The following is a 20640-nucleotide window of genomic DNA, read 5'->3' on the forward strand; positions in this document are numbered from 1 at the left end:
GGCCGCTGCGAGGCTGACTTCTCATGCCGTCCTTCCCACAAGCAGTCGGCCTGGGGAATGCTGCTCACTGCATCCATCCCTAGCTGCTGTTTAAGGAAACCCCCTATTCAAAGGGTGCTGGCGCATTTGATATCACCACCGTTTAAAGAGGAATGGGTTACGGGAAGGAGAGTATATAATTAGCACATAATCCCTCTTAGAGAGGGAGGCGAGTACAAAGCCACGGAGGAAGGACAGGCTCTGCAGGCCATGCAATCAGTGCACACGAGAAATGCGTTTCAACTTTTATTTGAAAACAACTTAAATTTTTAGACAAATGATTTTAGTATATAAATTTGATTTTGCTTTTATACAGAATATAAAGATTTCCCTCATTAATCTTTCATGTGAAGGAAATTACAGGCCAGAAGAAAGACACACTCTGCACACAAAGTACACCTCATATGTGGCACTGCAGACGAATGGTGTCGTGCACCTTTAATCCTGCACGTAAACTAGGACCAAGTGGTGACATCACACACTAAGGGGGAGAAGAAATATTCTACTCAGTCAGACTCAAGAAGCAAACATGACACAGAAACTGCAAATAAGACCAAGTCAGCAACTTTAGTGAAAGCAGCGCAGGTCTATGGGGCTTGTGAGGCTACAGTGTGCATACGGACACAGCGAGGAAGAGCTAGAGAGAGAGAGAGAGAGAGGCTCAACGGGGGTTTCACTAAAGCAAACGAACTTCTTGTCAACTGCCAAAAGAAAAGGAAACCAAAGGAAGGGAGCGGTGAGTGTTAGTATACCCAGGGCATGTTAGACCCGTGTCTGCGCAGCATGCTTCGTTAGTTACAACTTCTTCATTGGTGTGGATCAATCATTAATGGTCGCGTGTTTGCCTCTTCTTCCCAAACTCAGGCATGTCTTATTTTAGATGGAGTATAGCTTTTATCTATTATTTCATCCTGTAAGAACATGTGAAGACAACGTTCATTCTGGGCCAGAGGATGACCAGCGACCCTGGGAGGAAAAAATACAAACTTTTAGTTCAATGGGTTTTTTTGTTGTTGTTTTGATTTTTTTTTTTCCGTTTTTTCGAGACAGGGTTTCTCTGTGGCTTTGGAGGCTGTCCTGGAACTAGCTCTTGTAGACCAGGCTGGTCTCGAACTCACAGAGATCCACCTGCCTCTGCCTCCCGAGTGCTGGGATTAAAGGCGTGCGCCACCATCGCCGGCTAGTCCAGTGTTTATTAAAGATGGTATAGGAGGGGTCAAAACAAACACATTTTAAGGCTAGGAAATATGTATGATTTGTAAGTATTATTCTAAACTACCCATAAAACAGTCTTTTCCTTTGGTCCATAAAGTGATTTTAAAAATATTTTAGAGGTGCTTTTGGCTAAGTCTGATGACCTGAGTTCAATCCCCAGGACCCCACATGGTAGAAGGGAAAAAGTGACTTTGCAAATTACCTTTTAACCTTCACATATGCACTGAGGTGGAAACACACAGTAAGATAAACAAAAATAACTCTTAAAACTCTGTAGTGCTTCTGGAAAGTGTATCCAATTAGCTTTTCAATTAGTTGGTACATGCCTAAGAAACTTTTATTTAATCATTACACATGAAACAGTTCACTCCATTTTAAAAATACAGGATCCAAACCAGCACACTAGCCCATGCCTGTAATCCCAGTACAGGAGAGGCTGAGCAAGGAGGCTCTCAACTTGGGCAAGTATTAAGAAGATAACGTAAAAATAAAACAGGATATAGGTTTTGAATTAGAAATAAAGGAAACTCGGGGCTAGAGAGATGGCTCAGAGGTTAAGAGCACTGGCTGCTCTTCCAGAGGACCTCAGTTCAATTCCCAGCAACCGCGCGGTGGCTCACAACCACCTACAATGAGAAATGGTGCCATTTTCTGGCATACATAATAAATAAACCTAAAAAAAATTACAGGAAACTCAATAGTAAAGAAACACTAAGAAACAAACAGAAATGTTCACGTTTTTGCTGTTCTCTTTTTCTTCCCTTTCCCCACCTCTGTAACCGGCAGTCCAATCTGTATTCAGCCCAAGTGTAGCTTCGCCTTCTCAAAGAGAGTGCTCACAAAAAAGGAACTGCAGGGGTGTGGTGGTGAAAGCCTGTCATCTCAGCATTTTGTGGAGAGTTCAAGGCCAGCTGGGTAACACAGTGAGACCTCATGAACAGCCTAGGCTACACAGTGAGGCCTGTGTGCTATAGTAGGTAACTTCTGTTCACCACTCAGATAGCAAACCATCAGTTAAAATGGATGTGTGTGCTCACACAGCAGCGTCTGCCAAGATCTGGTTAATATGACAGAACCTAACACTGACCCATAATCACAGTGGCACTGGCATGCCTGCAGTCTCAGCTACTCAAAGGGGGCCAGGAGGACTGCCACAGCCCAGGTCAGGGACAATGAGTAGTGCTGAGCATTGGTCTGTCCATCTGTTTGTCTCACTCCCTTCCCTCCTTCTCCCTGCAGCCCCAGCTGGGCCTGGCCTAACAATACTTCTGCTGGGTCACATCTTTAAAAAAAAAAAAAAAAAAAAAAAAAAAAAGCAGGCAAGTAGTGGTGGCGCACACCTTTAATCCCAGCACTCAAAAGCAGAGACCAGCCTGGTCTACAGAGCGAGTTCCAGGGCAGCCAGGACACAGAGAGAAACCCTGCCTCGAATAAAAACAAAAACAAAGAAACAAATAGGAAAGAATATTGGTTTGAGCTTATCAACAGTTACTAAAAGACAAACAATCCTAAATTTTCTTACATTTTTCAAAAGAAAACATTTTGCCATGAAAAAATTTTAATGTATACTTTTACATAAAACATGCTGATAATATTGCTACTTGCAATCAAAAAAATGATTGCAAATGTATTGTACATTTTATTATTCACATGAGAACATACCTTAAATCAGAATCACAAGTAAAACTATTTTCTGAATGATGCAATTTTAAATGTAATTTGCATAAATTATCCAAGAACAACAAATATGAAACACAGGTCAACACAAAATCCCTCACTTCATCCACTAGAGAGTGCCAGCATTTACCCAGTGGCATTCAACTTAAGAGATACGAGTGCTTTGTTTAAATAGTACAAAGTTGGGAAATGGCCAGATGAAAGGCAGCGAGCACGGATCTAACAACACTTAAATGACAAACAGTCTAGGTTGAAGAGATAGCTCAGCAGTTAAGAGCACTGGCTGCTCTTGGAGAGGGCCTGGGTTCGATTCCCCAGATGTATGGGGAACAGACACACACGCAGGCAAAGCATCCAAGCACACAAAACAAAACTCCAAGTAAGTAAACGAATGAATAAATGAATGAATAACTAGCAGCTAGTAGTCATGGGATGTCTCAAAGCGCTGCTGTCCCAGTACTTACTTGTTTATAAACTGTTCCAGCCCTTGCTTCCTTTCCTCGATGAAATTGTCATCAAATATTCCATCATCTCCTCTAAAAGGAAGTTGCCGCAAAAACGCTTTCCCAGGGAGTGGAGGAACTACAACCTGAAACAAACCCACACAGTGAGTCCCTGCTGATGACAGCCGGGGCGTGCTTAGTGAGTGAGAGGAAGTGGCAAGTCCATCCACAAACAGTCAAAAGTGAATGAAAAAAGGTCAGCAGCAGTATCAGTCACCAAATGAAAATCAAAAGTACTTCCATTTATACAAGCAAGGCCATGAAGTGCATTAACGCCTGCTCAGGGATAGGTGAAAGCACAGGTTGGCCTTTGAACTCCCAAGCACACGTGATGGTCTTCATGCATCGTCCTGTATGAGGCTGTAGATGGGCACCACTGTACCAGTGCAACTGCAGCCTGCACTGCTCCTGCCAGCAGTGTAAGCATTCTGCATCTCTCCCTGGCCTCCTCTGCATTTACTGTTTTTATTCTTTTACTCTCTTTCCCTTTCCCCTTTGTTCTTCTTTCTTCTGTGCCTTTTTTCTGGAGACAGTCTTGCCATGTTGCTCTGGCTGGTCAATCCTGCCTCTGCTATCAGAGTGCTGGAGTTAATTACAGGTGTACTCCATCACATCTAGCAAGTTTCTTGTAAAAGGGTTATTGGTGACAATGAGTCCCTAATGACTTGTAGTTACAGCTGCGCAATTCTGAAAATTTTAGGTGAATTATGTCACCTCAATTGTATAGCATGCAAACTATCTCTCAATAAGACTGTTGCTGGGGGGTGGGGGAGGATATAGTCAGCAAACATTTATTAAACATTACAGGGGCTGGAGAGATGGCTCAGTGGTTAAGAGCACTGGCTGCTCCTCCAGAGGACCTGAGTTCAATTCCCAGCACTCACATGGCAGCTCAAAACTGTAACTCCAGTTCCACAGGATCCAACACTCTCACACAGACATACATGCCGGCAAAACACCAATGCATGTAAAATAAAAATAAATCATTTTAAACATTCCAGTGTGGTATATGCTATGTTCAAAAAAATGCAGTTTATCAAAATACTTCTTCCTCCTGGTTACTACAATTTTCTCAAATTGTTCAATTTGTTTTATCTTTTGACATATATGTGTGTGCTTGTTTTTTCTAATTTTTAAAAATGTATACAGGTAGCCGGGCATTGGTGGCACACGGCCTTTAATCCCAGCACTCAGGAGGCAGAGGCAGGCGGATCTCTGTGAGTTCGAGGCCAGCCTGGTCTACAGAGCAAGTTCCAGGACAGCCTCCAAAAACAATACAGAGAAACCTTGTCTTGAAAAACCAAAAAAAAAAAAAAAAAAAAAAAAAAAAGTATACAGGTGTTTTGTGTGCATGTATGCCTACAGACCAACAGAGGGCATCAGATTGTGAGCTGCCATGTGGGTGCTAGGAATTGAAAAATAGCAACTCTTAACCGCTGAGCCATCTCTCCAACCTCATATGCTTGTTTTTAGCCCTAGCTTCCTGGAACTTGCTAGCTCCTACTTAGAGATCTGCCTGCCTCTGCCTCCTGGGATGAAATATATACAACTATGCCTGGTTGTATGTTTTTTATTTCTGACTTGTTTTATACAGTTAAGAGTTTCGTTTATCTGTAATTAACAGCAACCATATATTGCATTCCTCGATACATATCCAGATGTTTCAAAGTCTTTTACTGAATTCATTTACTCATTGGTGGGTATTATTATGTGGGTTTTCGTAATGAGAAGACTGGCATGACTTGGTACATACTAAACATGTACTCTTTCACTGAGATACATCCTGGTCTCCAATCACACCTTCTGTTTTATAAATTAAATCACCTATAAAAACACAGGTTAAGTCAGGCTTAGTGGTGCACACCTTTAATCCCAGGATTCAGGAGGCAGAGGAAGGTTGATATCTGTGAGTTCGAAGACAGCCTGGTCTACAGAGTGAGTTCCAGGCTGCACAGAGAGACCCAGTCTTGAAAAAAACCAAAACCCAAAACAAAACAACCCATAGGCTAGTTAGCCTTTAAACTGCACCACATTCTGCTAGTCTATACTCACAGATAGAACACTGCTATATTTACAGCTTCTCAGGTGTGGGAGAACAAACTAAGACCCATGTATGAGTGTGTGTCACTGAGCTATACCCTGACCCCGAAAGGTTTAACAGCTACATCTGTAATATGTTCTTGGTATTCAGGAGAACAAGCACATGCTCAATATACCACGAGCCACTGCGGGCTATTCCTGGGCTTTCGGACTCTAAAGCTCATGTCAGTCTGCTTAGTGTACGCAGACCTCCAGCTGAGTCCTACTGCAACGTTACAGTCTATAACCAAGTTAGGAGACAGCGCACTACTGTATGGCAAGGTCTCGACCTCCTCTCCACCATCACAACTTGTCTGATAGAACGTGAGAGCATTAAAGGAATCTTAGTTTATCTAGAGCTGACAAACAGGGTGAGTCTCAACCCTTTACATACTCGATTGTCTGCAGGTATACACTGTACACCAGACACACCCGTGTGCCTACCTCCCTCTTCCAGGTCAGGGTTTTCCTTTATTCCCGTCCAGTTTTATTTTCCTGAGCTTCAGAAAGTAACAACCTTTCACTGACTTCAGACAACTTCTTCCTGCTACATTCTAGTAACAAAATAACCTCAAAAATGTCTAAGAGAAGACAATCGTTAGCAAGATAGACAATGGTGTCATTCAAAGCACAGGCAGCAGTGGGTCACAGTCACCACTTAAAATCTGGGATGGGGATGCAGCTCAGTTGTAGTGGGCTCCCCTCACATGCACATGTCCTGCTTGGTCCCCAACAGCACATATTAACTAGGTGTGGCCCGTATTCCTGCATTCAGGAGATAAGAGACAGGAATCAAGAGGTCAGTGTCATCCTTAGCTACACAGAAGCCATTCTAGGTTACATGAGACTTTGTTTCAAAAAATAAACAAACAGGGCTGGAGAGATGGCTCAGAGGTTAAGAGCATTGGCTGCTCTTTCAGAGATCCTGAGTTCAATTCCTAGCAACCACATGGTGGCTCACAACCACCTATAATGAATTCTGGTTCCCTCTTCTGGCAGAACACTGTATACATAATAAATAAAAAATAAAAAATAAACATTAAAAAAATAAATTAAACAAATACCTGATCTGGGGGCCAGAGTGTAGCATGAGAACTTGAGTTCAGATTCCTAGTATCTATACTAAATTTAGGAGTGCTGGTGCCTAAAACGCCAGAACTGGGAATGGAGGAAGTAGACCCAGGGGGCTTACTGGCCAGCCAGCCTAGCTGAAACACCAGTGAGGTTCAGTGAGAAACCTTGCCTCAAAGGTTAGGTGGAGAGTCATGCGACAGAGGAAGGCCTTAGTAAGAACACACATGTACATCAGTCCTGATACCCACTGCCAACCTTATCTGAACACTGATGTATCATACCTAGGATCAACATTTCATGAAACTTCTACATACAGGTGGGATAATAAAAATGTTGACTATGAGTCAAGCATAACTGTAAAACATACTGACATTGAGGAAGAGGAGGGAGGAACAGCATCAAGAACTGAGAAGTGCTACTCTGCAAGTAGCACGATTGAGCACAGAAGGGAGCCAGCTCTGAGACAAAGGGGACGACTATTCCTCTACTCTCCGGTACAACGTGAGATGGACCCATTTACACTGCGTCCTACACGGGTTTCCACCCACTTAAAGATCTTCAGTTAGAGCTGGAATGTTTTAAAGTTACATTGTAAGTCAAAGAATTGCTACATTTTAAACAACTCTTACCTTGCTCTCTCTTTCTAGTTCACTTCGAAGCCATTCAAAGTCACTGTATCTTCTTCTAACAGTAGATTCCTTCAGCTTGAAGATAGGAAGATTTGTCTGAAAGCAAAACAGTCACTCCTAAGTCAAAGCACATTAAGGAGCTTCTGAAAGGGAGGAAGATGTCTGCCACATTGATAACATGACAGTAACTTCAGTTTTTTGTAAGCTAAGCAAGCACACCACCACTGAGCTGTTTCCAGCCCTCCTTTCCAAGTTAATTTTGAGACAGGATCCACTAAGTTCCCAGGCTAAGCCCTGACTACCACTAATTGTAGTCAAGTAGGCTTTGACCTTGCTATCATCCTGCCCTGGCCAGGCACTAGCTCTTCTCTCTGCAGTGCCAGGAATGAACCCACAGCTTTGCACACTAGCAGAGTCACATCTCCAGTCCAAAACCACAGCCTTTTTTGTTTTCTCCTTTGAATCCATGTACCTCGCGTGTGTGGGTGCACATGTGGAGGTCTAAACACAACACCTTGAGCTAGTTCTTTCCTTCAACCTCATGTGATGTAGAGTCCCATGTTTTACGGACTGAGCTGTCTGTCTAATCCTGACTGCAAGTTCTGACCCATTCTTATGGCTCCACCAGGCTGTCACCACGTCATCTGGCTTTAATTCATGTGGTCAGGCTTGCATGGCAAGCATTTTATTCGCTGATCCATCTCCCTGAACCTTAAATATATCTTTAAAAATACCAAAAACCGTCAGGGAAAGTGCTGCGATTTCTGTACTTATCAGTAGTAGAAAATTAGGAGCCAAACTACAACAACAATAAACCCCAAATCACCCCCCCTTAACATAAAAAAGGCAACTAAGAGGGCTGGAGAGATGGCCCAGCAGTTAAGAGCAAGTACGACTCTTGCAGAGGCCTCAAGTGTAGTTCCCTGCAGTCATTCTGGGTGGTTCACAAGCACCTGTAATGGGGCTCCAAGAGATCCAATAGCTTTCTCTGGTCTCCATGGGCACACACCCATATCACACACATCTTTAAAAAAGGGAATTAAGGGTTGTAGCTCAGTGGTAGAATATGTTCACCTATGTGAAGTTAAAATTAAGTTAAAGTGGGTAAACTAGGCTTACAGAGCCAGATCTTTACAGGAAGAGAGCATATTTAAGGACTGAGAATAGGCCAGACATTGATGGCACACGCCTTTAATCCCAGCACTTGGGAAGCAGAGGCAGATGGATCTCTGTGAGTTTGAGGTCAGCCTGGTCTACAGAGCGAGCTCCAGGACAGCCTCCAAAACAATACAGAGAAACCCTGTCTCTGAAAAAAAAATTATTGAGAACGTAGCTGGGTGTGTTAGCACATGCCTTTAATCCCAGTACTTGGGAGGCAGAATTCAAAGCCAGCCTGATCTACACAGTAAGTTACAGGATAGCCAGGGCTACATGGAGAAATCCTGTCTCAAATCAAAACAAAACAACAAAAAGAGCATGATTTAGCTCAGTGGTAGAACGCTTAACTGGAAAGCTAAGGCCCTGGGTTGAAGCGCTAGCAGAGGAAAAAAAAAAAGCAAGCTACTAAATCCATTAAAATGATTTATGATAAAAAACATTAACAGAAGAAAAGATTTTTAATATGCATGTAAGAATTAAAAATCTTTGTACTCAAGAGGCAAAGCAGGATGTCAAGGCAAGGCCAGCCTGGGATCCACAGAGATGCCCTTCACAAAGTTTGTAGAGATCAGGAATGATTTAATATAATACATGGCAAGCTCTATCAAAATTCCACTTAATATTACCCACTGTGTTGGGTGAATTTTGTCCTTAATTCAGTATTTGCACTTGGGGAACTAAAAACTGTTGAAAAAAAATTAAGAGGCACCTGGAGGAAAGCCTCCCTGCTTTGGAGATCAAGGCATGTTGTAGCATCCACTGCTAAGAAAACGCTCCTCATTTGCTGACCTTAATGCCACCAGTAAATAGCTGTCACTCAGCAGAAGAAAGGCTTTCTATTCAGGACCTTAAGTTCATTCTGTAGTGGTGTCAATTTTTTCCACAGTGTATTAACTTCTACGTTGTATAACTTGAGCGTGGAGCCTTCTACAGATGCTATTGGGCATAACAATGTATAGGTTTCAAGCATGAAACCAAATCTCACAAGAGGTTTAAAAGCACTTGAGTTTTCTTTCCCAGGTAACCACAACATTTGTTCATTGTATTAATGACTACGAGCAAAATTGCACCTAACAAGACTCTTATTATACTAAAAGTCAAACTTGTATTTAGAGACGCCGGCTAGCTATACAGAGGAGCATTCTCATTCCTCAGAAGGAAAAAACTCAGGTCCCCTGGAGAGCAGGATGGTAATTCCCAGAAAGAAAGCACTGGATTATTTCTCTCTAATTTCACCCATTGGCTTTTTAACCAGGTTCACCCTTCCGCATTAAAATATTAAGTCTTTGTAAGTGTCTAAAGACAGAAAGGTCTTTACAGAGCTGAGCGCTTTCTGCAGGTGAGATTTTACATTCTGAGCTCCCTCCTCTCAAATTACTTTACAAAAGGGATTAACTGCTCTCTTTATTCAGTATGTTAAGATCAAGCCTGTGAAAAGAGGTCCCCAAGAATTTTCATACTTCTGGGTACGGAAGTCTATAAAGTTAATCTCCGAAACAACATATCAAGCTTACAGGTACAATGTTGAGGGAAGAGTGCCAACTCGGCTCCTTTTCCCTTCCATTTTCCCTTTTGAACTTTTGACACAATCATGATTATATCTGAATCTCTCTAATTGAGTGAGGAATGGGGGAAAGTCCTCCCTTCTATATAAGCTAGTAGTTTATATATTTAGAAAGGATCTTTTAGGTTTACTCAGCTGGCTATAGCTCTCTTGTACAAGTGCTATCTGGAGTCCTGTCAAAGCTTAGCAGGACTCTGGGCTAGGACTCAGTCAGTGATGGGGAGAGTGCTTGCCCAGTGTGCACAAGACCCTCTAACACTCTAAAAACCAAACAACTGAATTCTTATTCCCCACTACATTTACAATACCGAGCTTGAGTAAGATGCCTGTCAAAGTTTCTCCTAATTAACTTTGGTGGCATTTAGCAATCCCAGAATTAGAGAGGGCAGGGAGATCAGAAATTCAAAGTCACCCTCAGCACACAAAAAGTTTTAGGTCAGCCTGTGCTACATGTCTCAAAAGTAAAGTTTTCCTGGGGCCGGTTAGATGGCTCAATATTTGGCAGCACTGGCTGCTCTTCCAAAGGACCCAGATTTGGTTCCCAGAACCAACATGGTAGCTCACAGCATTCTGCAACTCTAGTTCCAGGGGACCCAGAGTCCTCCTCTGACAACAGGCCACACATGGTGTACACACACACACACACACACACACACACACACACACACACACACACACACACACAACAATCATACACATAAATCTAAAAAGAAAGGAGCCTTGATCATTATACACTTTAACTTAATCAAAAGAAAAAAATAACTGCCATGTTTTTATATGAACCACTGAGCTATCACTATTTGATTGCAAACTCTTATTTGGGCACTTTAAAATTAATTAATGCTTATAAATACTCTGAGGACAGATATTCCCCCATCTCCCAGCTTTAGAAGACTCATGTATTGTTTACCAAGCATCTTTAAGATAAGATAACAGTGCTAAATATGGGATTACTTAAAATGATGGATCAAATGCAGTCCTGGCCCTCATGAAACTTAAGGAAACACAAAGAAAAATAGAAGCCAATAATAGAAAACTCTAAATTTGTGTGGTTAAAACACCACAGACAGGACCTGGAGTTTACTTCACTGATGGGACCTTGCTTAGTATATCCAAGGCCCGGAATTGACCCTAGTACATCCCCCGGCTACCCCCACCAAACTACTCATACACAGAAAAGGTTCTGCCCCAAATGATGTGACAGACTTCAATGATCTCCCACGGGGCCTCACCCTCCCTGAGGAGTGGATGGGGGGTGGGATAGGGAGATTGTGGGGGGATGGGAGGGTGGGAGGGAGACTGGGATTGGTATGTAAAATAAGATTGTTTTTAATTTAAATTTAAATTTTTTAATTAAAAAATCAAACATGTTCTTTATATTGTTCAAAACTTACAAAACTATCAGAGAACAAAATGACTTCTGCTTATCGATACTTAGGACTGAACACAGGCCCTTGCATGCTAAACATACATTTCACTAATTAGTTATACCACCATATCCATGCTAACCACTAAGAGAGACTAGTTTCTACTACAAAAGGGGCATTCCCTGCTAGACACTATGTGAATAAACACACTGTGTTTAATCGGCATATGGTACATGAAGAGGTCTTAAAGTCCAGTTGGCTGAAAGAAGGAATGGGTGTCTATCTCTGGTCTAGAAGAAATTCAGGGTAATACGTATGCTTCTATGTTTTCATTTGCAAGTTGAAAACTGAATTCTTAGCTCATGAAAAAGATGGACTAGATAGAATACAAAACCACGAACACAGAGAAAACTAGGAAAAAAGGTAGGGCATGATGGTGCACGCCTACAGTCCCGGTGTGTGGGAAGGAGAGGCAGCGGTGTGAGGAGTTCAAGGTGATCCTTGGATATACAGCAAGTTTGAGAACAGTCTGGACTACATACAACCTGTCTCAAGAAAACTAAAAAAGAACAAGAACAGAAGCCAGAGCAACACCAGAAACAAAATGGCAACAATGTTAGGAAAGATCTATGTGCTCTGTACTTTCAGTTTTCTGAGAGAGAGACAGAGAGGCCCTTTTTTCCCACAAAACTGTATTATTATTCACAAGGATAAGATCATCGGGACTCTGAATGGACAGTGGCAGGACAAATTTTTGAAACCACAGTATATAGAGATCTAAAACAAGCACTTCAAGTCCAAGCACAGTAAAACTGCTCTTACATACTTACACAGGCTGACCTACTGAAGTCAGCAGCTCACTCACACACACCCTATATGTAACCTGATTATCACTGATACCAAGCAGAAAAGCCAGCTTTAAAATGCTATCAGCTGACTATAGCTTAATAGATAGCAGAAAAATGTTTACCAAGTGTTTCTAGTATTTCTTCAGACAGTGTCACGTGTACATTTAAAAAAGACTGGCAACAACATCAAACGTACACTCGAGAGCCCACACTATTCAGCCACTCCTAAGAGATGTAAGTGGATGCCCCACTCCAGGCTCTCATTCAGCAGTTGCATCTAGAGATAAAGCCTAAGCTCAAGTGCTGAGCTATCACCTCTCCCTGCAGTACTCTTGGTACTTGTTTTACCCAATCTGGAACACCATGAATAACCAGAGATATGGTTTATAACCTAGATGAACTCCTAAATATGGCTGGAGAGAAGTCACTTAAGTGAAGAATAAGCTTTTTAGTCTGAAGAACCTTTGAAATGGAGATTGTGACTAGGCCAAAGTATTTAGTTTCTTTCTTCTTTTTAAAAACTAAGGACATGGCCTTCAATGATACAATTCCTCATTATTTTAAAGAAGTATCCTTTATGGTGTAATTTCCAAAAAGAACAACAACGAGTTATTTAAACTAGTTTAATGCATGACAAAAGTAATTCCATAAACTCTTCCGACTTTGTTTATTCTTCATTTGTGAATTCCCAAGAATACTCATTTGTGAGAAGATAGGAAGTTTTCAAGGAACAACTTTCAACAGAAGTGTGTAATTTCACTATAAAAGAAAATCATATACACGTTTACAAACAAGCACATAATTCTATAGACCTATGGTGGAAGAAAAGGCTACTAATTAACATGCTAGTTACTATTCTAACACTTTCTACATATTTTATATGTGCAAAACTTTAAAATTTGTATCTTTCCAACTTGCCTAACCCTAAGAATTATACCTCAAAGTGACTACCACCTAAAATCACATTCAAATGGCCTATGGTAGTGTAGTAGTTACTTTTCTGTTGCTGTGATAAAACACAATGACTAAAAACAACTTATGGAATAAAGAGATTATTTGGGCTTAGAGTTTAAGAGAGCCAAGAGTCCATCATGGCAGGAAGGTTTGGCATCAAATAGCAGGCATGGTGGTGGGAGCAGGAATCTGAGTGTGCACATCTCTCCCTGTAATAGGGTCTTCCTGTGTAGACAAGGCTCACAGAGATCTGTCTGCCTCTGGCTCTTGAGTGCTGGATTAAAGACATGTGTCACTACACCTAGCCAGAGAGTTCAAGATGTGAGCTCTCATAAGCATAGAGCAGAGAGCACAAACTGGAAGGAGTTTAAAGCTTTAATCTCACAATTCACTCCAGATGACATACATATCCCGCCTCCATCAAGCCTGCACCAACTAATCTACCCCAAAAGGGGCACCAACAGGTGGAGTGTTCAAATGCCCGTGGAGGGGGCCGTTTCTCATTCAAACTACCACAGGCAGACTAACCATCAGCATTTTAAAGGAACTCTAAGGTATGGTCAGAGCTGAGAACTGCCAACCTAGACTTGCTCTATGAAATTCGGCAGGAGCTCATGAATCAAGTGATTCTGAGAGCTGAGATGAGTATGAATGATATTTTACCTTGGTGAGGACAAAGTCCAGAATACAATGAGAACTGTGAACTGGGAATGGTATGCAAAAATCACCTTAAGTCTATCTGCAACGTAAGAAATGGGGGAGAATATTAGTTAAGTGGCTCTACTCAATAATCTTAAATTCTTAGGGACTCACTAAGACTACTACAATTGTGGAAAAGGAAAAAGTTGGCGGTAACACACTTTCTGATTTATGTAATCAAAATTGTATGGGATGACCAGATAACTCAGTGGGTAAAGGTGCCTGCTGCCAAAACCTGGCCATGGGAGTCTGACCCTCAGAGGACCCTACATGGTGGGAGAACTGATTCGGTAAATTGTCCTCTTACCTCCCATCTGCACGATAGCTCAGGTGCACGTACACCCACACATAAATATCTTAGAGGGAAGACAGAACCCAGTAAACAGAGCCCAGAAATAAGTTTAAAAGCATGGCCAACTATCTTTACAAAGGGCAAAATAAGAAACAGAGGGGAAATAAGTCTCTTCAATAAACTGTGCCTGAAAATTGGATTTGTTTATTTAAAAGAATAAAACTTGCCTGGCAAGATGGCTCAGTGGGTACTTTCATGTAACTCTCATGTAAAGATCTAGGAGGAGGAAATAGACTCCATCAATTTCCTTTAACTCCACATGTGGACGTGGCATGTGTATGCTTCTACACAGAGTAGATAGTCCTCTTCCAGCTCCCATGCACATGCTTAGACACACATATCTTCACACAGGTGCACAGATACTACACCACCCACCCACCAAAATCAGTATGAGTAAGAGCTCTTACCTTCAAAATATGGAGCATAAAAGGCTGGGGTAGTTCTTAGTGAAAGAGAAGTTACCTAGCACAGGCCTTGGATTTGATCTTTAGTATCATAAAAAGTAGGCAAAGGTTAGTTATAAAAGGGCCAGTTGTAAAACTGCTATATTGCTACATTGCTGGAATGGACTCAATAAAACCTCTTCCTAAAAAACTAATAATAAAACTAGACAAATGAGTCAAAAACAACTACATCTGGCCTTTGGAAATTTAGTGACACATAAAACAAACTAAAAAGCACTTACTCAGAAACACTACTGGCTGGGCATTGCAAATGCCTATAATCCATGTCCTTGGGAGGCTGAGATAGGAAGATTTTGAGTTTGAGGTCAATATAAACTACACGAGAACATGTTCCAACAACATCATACTACTGAATTACAGGTCAGAAGAAAGGAAGTATGGTATTAGCATGCCCCATTTGAATCCAGCAATGGCAGGGAAAACAATAAAGTTGCATTTGTGGGTAAACTGTTAAAAAAACAAAACAAAACAAAATAGTGTTCTTGAGAACAGAAAATTGGGGCAGGCCAATGCTGCAGGAAACCAAGATTATAATTCTAAGGTAAGCAACAAACCAACAGACCTGCTGAACAGCATGGAAATTGGAGTTAACACAGGCACAGCGAGCCTTGGTTAAGTTTCTAACTTGGGTGGCTTGTATAAAACTACAAACATGAGAATGTCTGGAAATTAGCAACGTTGATGATCTACAGAACTACAGTTGAATGTGATTCCTTCACAGATAAAGGATTGAAAAAGACACCAGAATCTTGCTATGTAAAGGCTAGGGTAAGTTCATGAATTTCCTAAACTTTACACTCCCTAACCTACACAATGATCTCTTCCAAAGGCAGTTTTCCTAGCTCAAGGTATTTATGCATAACCTTTGACCAGTGGCTAATCACTAGTGTTAACATGATGGGGGTGACACTAGGAGTTCAGGCTTAAAACCTCTTGAAAAAAACCCAAATATCCTGTTCATAGAAACATCAATTTCACACTCTAGACTTACATGCAAATCCCTAAAATAAATAATGAACAGCAACACTGGGCATCATGTGTCTCTGTCAAATTGTTTTTAAAATATGTATGGTTTTATTTTTGCCTATAGATTGTCAATGCTCTTAACTTTGATCAGAGGTTGTTTCTACAATGGCAAGTACATACTGCAGACTCATAATTGGTGAAAGTATTAAGACTGTTGTAATGGTGGTGGTGCAAATCTTTAATCTCAGAGCCTGAGAGGTAGGTAGAGGTAGATGGATCTCTGAGTTCCAGGACAGCCAGCTACACAGAGAAACCCTGTCTCAACAAAGAACAAGTGACTGTTGAATGCTCATGGGTGGGGAAATAAAGGAAGCTCAAGGATAAGAGTGCTTGACAAACATACATGAATTCTCAGTCCTGTATCACCCTAAGTAAGGCTCAGGAACACCATGGAAGAGGAGGCGGGGGGTGAGTACAGAGTTAAAAGAAGTAGAGTGCTTTGCAATGCTACCTTGCTGGCACTGATGGCCACTGTATTCTCAGCAATGTGAGTATCAACCTGTACAAGATTAGGTTCACCAACATTCTATCATGGAAGGGGAAGAGCTCATGAGGCCCTGTATTCTCTGAGGATCTAACAATTGCTGGGGTATGGAGAAGGTTCATGAAGTCCATCACTCCCGAGGATCTCTAGGTAGTTAATTGTTGCTGAGGAAGGCAGACATTTCTTCTCAGTGTGCAGTCAATGGTTATGTTGTCCATGTTCCTATAAAGAATCCCTTACCCATGCTCTTGTAAATAACTAATTAAACTACAAAACAAATCAGGATCAGGAAAGTAGATTGGGGCCTCATTGGGAAAAGACAAAAAAAAAAAAGGGGGACAAGGGAGGGTAATGGAAAGTGAGTATGTTCAAAATACATTACGTACATGTAAAAATATTATGAAACCCATTATTAAGTTAAATTAATATATGCCAATAAAGACCAGAGTGACAAGTAACTAGAAACAGACTGGAGGTCAATGAAAGTTAGGGAGCAAAGTTCTAGTATGCCCTAGTTCCTACATTAAGAGTCACTTGTACATCTCAGAGGCCACCATTGCTTACCATCAAATAAACAAACTGAACAAACCAAATTCAATTTCCAAGGGATATCTGGTAGCATGAGTCTAAAATTCCAGTTTGAATGACTGCTAGGGGCTAGGATAGCTCAGCAGTTAAGAGCACTGACTGATCTTCAATTCCCAGCACCCACTCGGCAGCTCACAACCATGTGTAACTCTAGTCCCAAGGGATCTGACTCTCTTCTGGGCCCCTACAGACATAACTGATAGCCTATGCCCACATCTAAAGCTTTCCTGTTTTCTTTTTTGCCAAGATAGTCTCTCATCATAGGTTGGCAGTCCTGGAACGCTGTATGCAGACCAGGCTGTAAGCCAAATATGGACACCTACTACTGAGCCTCCGGTCTCTGCAGGCAGGTACCACTGACCTGTTACAGACAATTAAAAAATTATTAAGCTGGGCGTGGTAGTACACACCTTTAATCCCAGCACCTGGAAACAGAGTCAGGTCTACAGAGTGAGTTCTAGGACAGCTAGAGCTACACAGAGAAACCCTGTCTTGAAAAACCCAACATAAATTAAATGTGTGGTATGTACAGGTGCCTCTTGGGGTCAGAAGGGCGCGAATCCCTTGGAGCTGGCATTATAAGCAGAAAGCCACTACATTACATGGGTCCTCTGCAAGAGCGCAAGTGCTCTCAACTGCTGAGTCATTCTTCCAGCCAGACTCAACTTTTCTTTTTTATCAGGAAAAACAAATGTTCTATCAGTGAGTTATATCATAACCCAAGAGGGAAAAATATGAAGACAGGGTCTTGCATATCCTAGACTGGTCTCAAAGTTACCATACAGTTGAAGATGACTTAAACATTTTTAGGGGTTGCCAACTGAGCTACCTCTCCCCTCCCTGGACATGAACTTCTTCTCCTGTTCTGCTGGATCACAGATTTGGCCTCGTTTATGTGGTGGTAGAGATCAAACCCACAATTCTGTACATGCCAGACAAACACTATACCAACTGAGACCCATGCCTAGACTCCTAAAGAAAAGTATTTTTAGAATCCTTGGCTTATCAGAAGAAAAGGGACAAAAGCCAACGGTGCCAGAAGATGGGGAAGAAGTAACAATGTTTTGACCTTATAAACAAGGTTCAGAGTTAGGTTCAGGTTCAGCAGTCCCTATTGACTCTGCAAGGCTGTTGGGAACTATCTCTATCTAGGACAGAGGCACACCATTATTATTAGAAGAGACTTAGCATCTTCCAACAATTACTATCTTTAAAGAAGTTAGTTCTAGAGGCTGGAGAGATGGCTCAGTGGTTAAGAGCACTGGCTGCTATACCTGAGGACCTGGGTCCAATTCCTAGCACTCACATGGCAGCTCACAACTCACATAGACAAAACACCAATGCATAAAAATTTTTTTAAAAATCATTTTAAAAGTAAAAATAAATAAAACTTTAAAATCAGTTTCAGTGAATTTCTTTTGGATAATCCAGGGGAGAACTCGTTTTGCCTTTTTAGTTTTTAGAAATTGGAAATTTCTAACTAACATACATTGTGAGGGAGAAATATTCTGTCACAAATTTTCTTTTGTGGTGCTGGGCATTGAATCCAAGGCCTTGTACATGCTAGGCAGGTACTCTACCTACACCAATGAAATGTGGTAGAAGTGAGGAGTAGAGAGATATTGTAGCGTCTGCCTCCACTTTCTTGCTCTTGTGAGGACTGTCACAAGTAGAAGCCTACGAGATAATGAGAAGCCCTGTAGAAGACAGGAAGATCTACACCAGTAGGCAGATAGCATCAAATGTCAAACATGTCAGCTATTCAGCAAACACACAGTGACAGAGACCATCACCAAGGTAACATGGAACGTGGCAGGAACTAACTCATTGCTGTCATACATTGCTAAATTGCAGGTAACACATAGAGGAAACAGAAGCCTATGTTGTGTACATACAGTAAATGGATTCCGTTTTTTGAAAAAACGGAATAAAAATAAAAAATACGGGATAATGACTAGAGTTAATTTTGAGAGAAGAGTAGACTACATTATCTTAGATGTATCATAAGGAACACATTCGTAATTAGGAAATAAGTATAGTCATTTAAGAATCTGCAACTAGTTGGGTGGTGGTGGCGCACACCTTGAGTCCCAGCACCCGGGAGGCAGAGGCAGGCATAGATCTCTGTGAGTTCGATCCAGACCAGCCTGGTCTACAAGAGCTAGTTCGAGGACAGCCTCCAAAACCAGAGAAACCCTGTCTCCAAAACAAAACAAAAAAATCTACAAATAGCTAGGGAAAGTGAGGCAGGAGGATAGCCAGGCTGCACAACTGAAACTCTGTCTCAAATGACACCCTTCCAATTAGGGGGAGAAGAGCAACTTAGTAGCAGAGGTTATCTGCCTAGAATGAATGAGGTCCTGGGACAGAGGCTTACTTCCTGACCAAGCAGGCCTACACAGAGAAACCCTGTCTCAAAAGAAAAAGGGGGTGGAGGGGCATTAAACATAGACTGAAGAGGTAGAGAAAACACATGATCACACATCACATCCAAGTTAGTTTCATTCCAGGGATACAAGATGGTTCAACATATACAAATCAATAAACTTAGTACAGAACATATATAAAGGGCAGAAATCGTGTGATCATTCCAGCAGATACAGAATCAAAGCTCAATATCCCTTCATAAGTCAACACAATAAAGGCTACACAGGGCAAACCTACAGCCAGCATGATGAGAGACGGAAAAAGTATTTGCACTAAGCTCAGGGAGAATGAAGGTGCCTGTTATGTTCTTTATAACACAGTGCCTAAAGTCTTGACTAGAGAAAGAAAGGGATAGAAAAATAGCAAGTGGAGGTGTCCAATTATTGCTATTTGCAGAGGACACAATCCTACTTAAAAGACTACAGACTTCACCAGGAAACTCAGATAACACTTTCTGTGAAGTAGTACGATGCAAAATAAGTGGCTTTTTAGTACAGCAATAATGAACCACTGACAAAGAAACCAGAAAAAAAAATTCCACTTATAATAGCTTCGAAAAACAAAATAAACCAACAGGATAGGAATAAGCTAGATAGCCAGACATAGGGGTACAGGGGTACACACCTTTAGTCCCAGCACTCTGGAGGCAGAAGGAGGATCTCTCTGAGTTCGAGGACAGCCTGGTCTATGTTCCAGAACAGCCAGAGCTACATAGTGAGACTCTGCCTTCAAAAGAAAAAAAAATATGTGAGAGAGAGAGAGAGAGAGAGAGAGAGAGAGTGTGTGTGTGTGTGTGTGTGTGTGTGTGTGAGAGAGAGAGAGAGAGAGATGGGGGGGGGATGGAATGAGCTAGGAGGTGAAAGACTGCTACAAGAAACTTTACAGCCCCAAAGCAATTGAGAACACCTATGTCTACAAACTGGTATAATCAATATTGTGAAAATGGTTCTAGTACCAAAAGCCAACAACAAGTTAATAGAATTTCCCATCAAAATCTCAAAACATCCCTTCATACAAAGCAAGAACAATCATCAACAGCCAAAGCAATCCTTAGCAGAAGAGCAAAACTGCAGCCACCCATCCCAATACCAGAACTTTAATTACACCAGAGTGACAGGAACAAAAACAACATTGTACTACTAGCACAAAACCAGACATGCATACGCATGGAATAAACAGGAGCAAGAACAACAGTCCCACAGCTACAGACACCTCATCTCCAACAAAAGTCAAAAGCATACACTGGAAAAAGACATATCCAACAAATGATGCTGCACAAAAACAGATCAAACATATTACACCCGAAACTTAGAAACTGCTAGAGCAGTGGTTTTCAACCTGTGGGTTGTGACACACACACACCCTCCCGGGGAGAGGGGGGGGCTGGTAGTGGGGTGGGGTTAAAATGCCCTTTTCACAGGGGTTTCCTAAGACCATCTGCATATCACACATTTACATTACGATTCATAGCAGCAGCAAAATAGTTATGAAGT

The 20640-nt window shown here is 41.6% G+C and overlaps 1 protein-coding gene across 1 annotated transcript in view; it reads right to left on the reverse strand.

The window, feature by feature from the left end:
* Window positions 1-272: 272 nt before the first annotated feature.
* The window catches only part of Snx3 (sorting nexin 3), a 29938-nt gene continuing 9570 nt past the window's right edge, over window positions 273-20640 (reverse strand). The window contains exons 2-4 of the mRNA XM_005073218.4: window positions 7217-7312; window positions 3396-3520; window positions 273-1005 (exon numbers count right to left, since the gene is read on the reverse strand). Of these exons, the coding sequence (XP_005073275.1) occupies window positions 900-1005; window positions 3396-3520; window positions 7217-7312 (327 nt within the window). The 3' untranslated portion in view covers window positions 273-899. The remainder of the gene's footprint in view (window positions 1006-3395; window positions 3521-7216; window positions 7313-20640) is intronic.

Source organism: Mesocricetus auratus, unplaced genomic scaffold (assembly GCF_017639785.1).
Source record: "Mesocricetus auratus isolate SY011 unplaced genomic scaffold, BCM_Maur_2.0 Super-Scaffold_100018, whole genome shotgun sequence".
In the NCBI taxonomy this organism is placed as follows: Eukaryota; Metazoa; Chordata; class Mammalia; order Rodentia; family Cricetidae; genus Mesocricetus; species Mesocricetus auratus.